This window comes from Hemibagrus wyckioides, linkage group LG17 (genome assembly GCF_019097595.1).
Source record: "Hemibagrus wyckioides isolate EC202008001 linkage group LG17, SWU_Hwy_1.0, whole genome shotgun sequence".
NCBI classification, from domain to species: domain Eukaryota; kingdom Metazoa; phylum Chordata; class Actinopteri; order Siluriformes; family Bagridae; genus Hemibagrus; species Hemibagrus wyckioides.
The window spans coordinates 1965947-1973204 of NC_080726.1; the positions used below are offsets into that span (position 1 = coordinate 1965947).

The following is a 7258-nucleotide window of genomic DNA, read 5'->3' on the forward strand; positions in this document are numbered from 1 at the left end:
GGACAGGACACACTCACAAACCACAACAGTAACAGTCAATACATAATGACAAGCTAATAGTGACTAGCTGCTAGTGTGAAAATTGATATTCAAAGTCTTTATAAATCAGGGCCCATGTGCAAGTGTGTGTGTGTGTGTGTGTGTATGTGTGTGTGTGTACTAACCCAGTTCCCGTGTCTCTGGCTGCACCAGCACTCCCATTCTGAAAACGTGCATGAGCGAGCGCATGAGAGACCCCTCCCCCTCCCCCACCCTCTCCGAGCCTGACTCGGATGTAACCGAGCTCGCAGACGAGCGGCCTTATGGGAAGGAGGAGGAGGAGGCGGAGTTGGAGGACCTGGACGATGAGATGAGTGTGGAGGAGGGCCGGCAGTGCCGAGGCCAGGACCCCTTTTACGACCGCTGGCCTCTGTTCTGTTTAGTGGGAAGGTTGGTGAGGCTTCAGGAGCTTCGCTGTCAGAGGAAACCAGCTCTTTCACACACACACACACACAAATACGATTCAGTAAAACAGATCATGTGACCTAAAAAATTGGGGATTTTTTTCTCACAGGGCGTTGGTGGAGTTTAGAGCTGTGTCTGGACTCTAAAAAAGTCGAGCGCGATGGAATTGTTTACTTTTAAATGAGCTTTCTGAAAAAATAGATGCTTTTACAGCCTTCACTCACTCCTCCTTAGTACCTGCCCGGTCAGGGTCCTGATGCTGTGTGTCCAGCTGCTGGTGGCTCAAGTGGTTAAGGCTTGTTAAGCAGAAGATCAGGAGTCAAGCCTCAGTACTACCAAACTGACACTGTTGAGCCCCTGAACAAGGTCCTTTACCCTCTCTGCTCCAGGGTGCTGTATCATAACTGCCCCTGTGCTCTGACCCCAACCTCCATAGTTGGGATATTTTTGAAGAATTTCACTGTGCTGTAATGTAGATGTGACAAAAATAAAGACTTCCTCTGTATATTCTGTTCTTCTGTAAACAAAATTTCACTTGATTTCACTTCAGAACCTTCCAGAACTTTCACTGATGCCTAAAACTGATCTTTCATGGCTTGTGGTCGTTGATTATTGATATCATTTTATATAAAATAATGAGGAATGAAGCGATGAGACAAAAGCCAAACAATAATGAAACGAAAGAAACTCCACATTTCTGTAAAAAGAATCGTGACGTATGTTTATTTTGTAATTCTGTTAAAGTGGATTTAATTTCAAGCTCTACAGTGCTGTGAAAAAGTATTTGCCCCCCGATATACTCTGTTTTTTGTCACATTTAATTAGACTGATAATATCAAACAAAATACAATACCAGACAAATTCAGCAATAGATTCAACACACTCGGGCTTGATGACTGCGAGTCCTGCTCAAAAAAAAGTCACTGTAACATCCGGGAGACACCTGAAGAGGGGATCGAACCCAGATCTCTGTGGTAGTCGCGAGCTCCTGCACGCAGTGGAACAGACCCATAAGCAGGACAAATAAAGGGCTGCTTTATTAACATGGGAAAAGACAACACTAAAACAAGACACAGAACAAACAAAACAAGACTGACCAGTGGTGGGCCGTCAGGGTCAGCAAGGCCTTCTCTGCTGGCCTAAACAGCAGTGATCTGAATCACTGACTTGCATTTTAATATATTTTTCCATGAATGTGTATTAAATTATTCCCAATAGTCTATTCTCTACATTTCTTAGCTTTCATAGCTTCATACATTTCAGGAAGGGCATCCGGCGTAAAACATTGCCAAATTTAACCACGCGAATCGTCAGTACTCCAAATTTCATACTGGATCGGTCGAGGCCCGGGTTAACAACGACCGCCATCGGCGCCGTTGGCCTACAGGGTGCTGGTGGAAATTGGGGTACTGTTGGTCGAAGAAGTAGAGGAGGAAGGAGAGTGCATAGACAGAGAGAGAAGAGGAAAGGTAAGAGTGTAGGACTGAGAATAGGAACTCTGAATGAGACAGAGACAGGAGTCAGAGCTGGAGGTAGCAGAGCTGAAGATGTTGAGGTTCTCTTTGGGAGTGACACGGTTGGACAGGATTAGGAACGAGTACATCAGAGGGACGGCTCATGTTGGACGTTTGGGGGACAAAGTTAGGGAGGACAGATTAAGATGGTTTGGACATGTCCAGAGGAGGGAGAGTGAGTATATTGGTAGGAGAAAGTTGGACATGGAGCTGCCAGGCAGGAGGAAAAGAGGAAGGACAAAGAGGAGGAATATGGATGTAATAAATGAGGATATAAAGCCAGTGGGTGTAAGTGTTGAGGATGCAGAAGATAGGGATAGGTGGAGAGAGATGATTCGCTGTGGAGACCCCTGAAGGGAAAAGCTGAAAGAAGAAGAAGAAACGTAATAAAATGGACCTTGTGAGGTGTGAAATACTGTAGACTAATTTCTTTTTTACTTTGTTATTTAATGGGTGATTAGTATCTATTGCCGTGGTGTCCAGGGGCGAGTCTAGAATTTTAATTTAAGGGGGGCTCAGCCCCCAATGAGGATATAATAGTAAAAAAATAAATAAATAAATGGATAAATAAATAAATAAAATAAAGGTGTGACTAACAGGGTAGGATGGTATTGCATAGATGTGTATAATATTTGAGTACTGAACAAGACAAATACGAGTCTTCCTGATCACACACACACACACACTTGTCCTCTGATCCTCGCTCTGCGATGCGGATTGAAGAACACGCTGAAAGAAAGCGGAAGTCTGCCGTCGTTTTCATATGAAATTTAAAGGGGACTGAGGAGATCACCAATTTGTGTAGAATTTATGGAGAATCGCAGAATTTTAGGAGGGCTGAGTAGAAAATGGCCTAGCGACGCCCATGGTGGCGTCATAATGATGGTATAGAGGTGGATTAATTCAGAAAGGACACCAGTGAAGGCCTAGGTGTGAAATGCACCGCCCGCCACTGTGGTTGACAAAACACATGAGCATGGAAACCTAGGACAAGACAGTGCCTGAATATACAAACACCAAACAAACAAACAAACAATGACTGACCAAAACAGGTACAAAAGGGCTCATATATATATATATACATATATAGACCAGAACATTAGGGCAAATAGGGAACAGGTGACATGGTGGGAAAGCAGAACAATAGGAGGGGTGTGGCACAAAACACGTGGGGAATACACAGAAAAGCAGGCTATGATGAATCACCTGCCTGCACGCCCTCTGGTGGTCTGGCAGGGAACTGTCCCAGTTCCTGACACACACATAATTTGAACTTTTTCAGCTATGTGACGTAAAACAAAAGCAGAAGAAACCAGGAAGGGGGCAAATACTTTTTTTCACAAAAAAGTAGTTCAATCCACAGAAAATCCACTTCATTATTATTACGTTATTTCTGATGTCCTCCTGTGGCAGTTAGACAGGACACACGTGTGGAGTTGCTCTTGCGCTGAGGACGGTCAGGATGAAAGAGCTGGTTTCGACTGCAGCGTCTCGCCCAGGCATGCCAGAGCTCAAATTTATACCCCAATATCCTTTAACCTTTATTTTTTTAATCGATTGGCTTTTCCCATCTTTATTGGCTTGCACACATTAAACCCCAGAGAGCTGTGACGTGTGTTGACCTTGATTTGACTTCACCTTTCAGTTCATGTGGAGTGAAATTCATCTTTCTTTAATTTTGTTATTATTATTTAAAAAAACAACAACATCCCAGTGTGCATCTGAAGCGTCCGAGCTAAATTTTGAGATTTGTTTTGGAGATTTTTGTTTATCTGAGCATGCTATAATTTTTTGTGCCTCACCAATCTTGTCGTAAGCTCCTCCCCTCTGGCCCCCCTCCTGCCATGCCCACGGCCAATCAGAGACGGCCTTAAAACCCATTTCAATTGAACAGAAAAGATCGATGATAAATCCTCTCAGAATGAAAAAATAAATAAAGAAATAAAGAAGTAAAGCGACTGTGCAAATGTGATCTTTAATCCGGATATAAAGCCGCTATACAGAAGACATGCATAAGCATTGAATAACCTTCAGAGAAAATGGTTTATAAATGTATACATGTGTATGAAAATATTTATTTATTTATTTGTTTATTTCCAATATGATTTGAGAAATAAATGGACATGCACTGATATATATATATATATATAATTTTTTTTTACCTCAGTGCATGTCCATTTATTTCTCTAATCAATTATAAAATATATAAATACATTTTTTAAAACCTAATTTTTGTAAACTAGCACAATTTTTTTTTAAACATATTTACTTTACATTTTGATGCCTCCTAACAATGTTATGAAGTGAACGCAATGCTAACTGCTTCTCTGCTAGCTGCACTCCCTGCTTTGTTTTCTATTTCCTATTCTTTTCCCACATTGTTCTTATTTTCTTTCATTCTTTTTCCTCCAATCCAGTATAAACCAGTTAAGCTGTCTCAGAGCGATGCGTCATCCCCACCACACTGGAACTGACTAGCCAGATAACGTGGTGCTGACTAGCTTGCTAGCCATGTTGCTTTAAAACAGCTGGCTAAGCTCTCGCTACGCAAGCAATATGAAACAGTAGAGTTGCTACAACAGACATAGCTATTAGTTTATATACATTTACAACTACAACACAAACTAGCTAGCATTGTGCGACAGCAGTGTTGCTACAAGTAGCGTAGTTATATGTGTGCCTACATTTACTAGTACAATGCTAACTAGCTTACAATATGAGACAGTAGTTTTGCTAAAAGTAGCGTTATAAGTTTACATACATTTACAACGCTAACTAGCAAGCAACATGAGACAGTTGCTATAACTATCAAATTACTCACAGTGTCGCTAACTGGATAGCAGCTTTAAATGCATGATTCTGATTGGTTAACTCTGATTCTTGCCAGGGTGAATATGGAGGAATCAGAATGACGTCATCGTTCATGTTTTATGAACATTGTTAGCTCAGTTTCTATGGAAAACATTAAATAACGTCATAAAACATTTCAAGGGCGGTTTAACTCCGCCCCCCCGGTACGACTACTGCTCTATAAATGTGTTCTTCAGTGTTTATGCATGTGTTATAAAGGTTTTATAAGAGTAACTTGCATATAAAAGCAGTCCAGTTCCAGGCACAGAGCTGATTTAAGCCTCGCTAGCGCATCTCCTCGGCTCGTTTTTCTCAGAGCGGCGAGGGTCACTGGGTTTTAAGAGACCAGCAGCAGACGCTTCCTTTGGTTTTGGCTGGAGCAGCTTCCTGTTTGGTTGCTTTTTTGCGTGTCAGTGTGGTGTCGTTGTGTGTTCAGTGGAAGTGTGGCTGCGTCGACCTTCAGAAACCTCCTGCACTCGTTTTCCTCTCTTCTAACTGATCTCTCTCTCTCTTCCTCTCGTCCTCCGCAGGGCGTTTGTGTACCTCAGTAACCTGCTGTACCCCGTCCCTCTGGTGCATCGTGTGGCCATCGTGAGCGAGAAAGGCGAGGTGAAGGGCTTCCTCCGGGTCGCAGTGCAGGCCGTCTCAGGTACCGTCACTTCACCTCATCTGGTCAAATACAAACTCACAAAACTTAGTTAATAAGAATAATAAAAATTAATTCATGAATGATGAATCTCTAATAGCCCTGACTCCTCCCCCAGAATTTATAAACCATCTAACATAGAAGAACCCCTCCTCCAAATTTACAGTTAACCTAAATAGGCCTGGCCCTTCCCCCAAATTTACAAATCACCATAAATGGACCTGTCTCTCCAAAATTTAAAACACTAGCCCCTCACACAATGCACAAAAACAATGTAAATAGGCCTGGCCCCTCCCCCAAATTTAGGGCTCACCTAAATATTTTCCTCCCCCATATTTTCCAAATCATATTAACAAGACCTGGCTCCAATCCTGCTATATCTCTTAAATATTCCCTGAAATTAACACAGCAGTCTCATTATAGTAACACATCTGGACCTGGTTCTTTCTCCTCACAGCTGATGAAGAAGCTCCAGATTATGGCTCAGGTGTCAGACAGTCAGGAACGGCTAAGATCTCATTTGAGGATCAGCAGTTCGAGAAGGTCTGGTTTCTGAATATCACGATTCCAACATTGTACCCAGTTTCCACTTTCCCTCACTGACTCTGCTGTGTCTGTGCCCAGTTTCAGACGGAGTCGTGTTCAGGGGGAATGTCCCACTCCAACACGTCTCAGGAGGAACTGCGCATTGTAGAGGGAGAAGGACAAAATGCAGAGACGCTGAGTCTCTCAGCTGACGAGGTCAACAACAACACCTGCACCAGTACGTGAGACCTCACCTGATGTTAGATTAAAGGAGCTGTGTTGAGTAGAGCTACAAAGCTAATGTCATTAATAAAGACAGAGAGTCTATAGCTAGCAGTTTAATACTGAGTGTGAAATGAGTCTGTGGTTTGAAGTATAAGCTGACCGATCACTCATCTGCTGTGGTCCATCAATCTGTCAGCCAGTGACTCTGGACTCCCTCTGTCTCTCTCACTCTCTGAAGTCTAAGCCATCAGTAGTTCAGTATTAAGTAGTCATGCTGCTGGCTCCTGACCCTGGCGTTTCTTGCCCTCAGTCACACCAGATGTTCCTGGCAGTCCTCAGAAGGAAGGTGTGGAGGTCGGAGGTGACGCCGTACAGGAACAAACGCTTTCACACCTGAAGATTGGAAGCTGCTTCACCTTCAGAGTCACTGTCCTGCAGGCGTCCAGTATCTCTGCAGAGTACGCCGACATCTTCTGCCAGTTCAAGTGAGTGAACTACCAATCAAACATTTTTATAATCTTTCTGTTAAAAAAATTGCTAACATTGACTGTGGAACCTGTTATTAGATTCATTTTAAGTTTTCGGCTCTGCTGAATTCTGCATTCTGATTGGTCAGAAGGTGTTGATGAATTCTCTCTAACAGCAGCTCTGACTGTAGCTCAGCTGCACATCACAGCTTCATATGAATGCGTTATTGTTGCTATAGCAACCGCCGTAACCTGTACATGATTATATAAAACAATAAACGTTCTTTTCGTTTCCAGCTTCATCCACCGGCATGACGAGGCCTTCTCCACAGAACCGCTGAAGAACACAGGCCGAGGACCGCCGCTGGGCTTCTACCACGTCCAGAATGTCAGTGTGTTTTTCATTATTTTCCTCATTGTATCTCTTGGAACATTACATATTCATTCTGCTTCTGGTTTCAGATCACGGTGGACGTGACCAAGTCGTTTGTGGAGTACATTAAGACTCAGCCCATAGTGTTCGAGGTTTTCGGACATTACCAGAAGCAGCCATTTCCTCCTCTGTGTAAGGACCTCATCAGGTGAGA

General features: G+C 43.0%; 1 protein-coding gene across 6 annotated transcripts in view; it reads left to right on the forward strand.

The window, feature by feature from the left end:
* Positions 1–7258, forward strand: part of kif1ab (kinesin family member 1Ab) — a 55636-nt gene that overhangs the window by 28841 nt on the left and 19537 nt on the right. For 3 of the 6 annotated variants that reach the window (XM_058414036.1, XM_058414037.1, XM_058414042.1), the window contains 7 exons: positions 193–429; positions 5339–5457; positions 5912–5997; positions 6079–6217; positions 6515–6689; positions 6969–7059; positions 7134–7252. In XM_058414036.1, the coding sequence (XP_058270019.1) occupies positions 193–429; positions 5339–5457; positions 5912–5997; positions 6079–6217; positions 6515–6689; positions 6969–7059; positions 7134–7252 (966 nt within the window). The remainder of the gene's footprint in view (positions 1–192; positions 430–5338; positions 5458–5911; positions 5998–6078; positions 6218–6514; positions 6690–6968; positions 7060–7133; positions 7253–7258) is intronic. The other 3 variants (XM_058414038.1, XM_058414041.1, XM_058414039.1) reach the window with 1 other exon arrangement.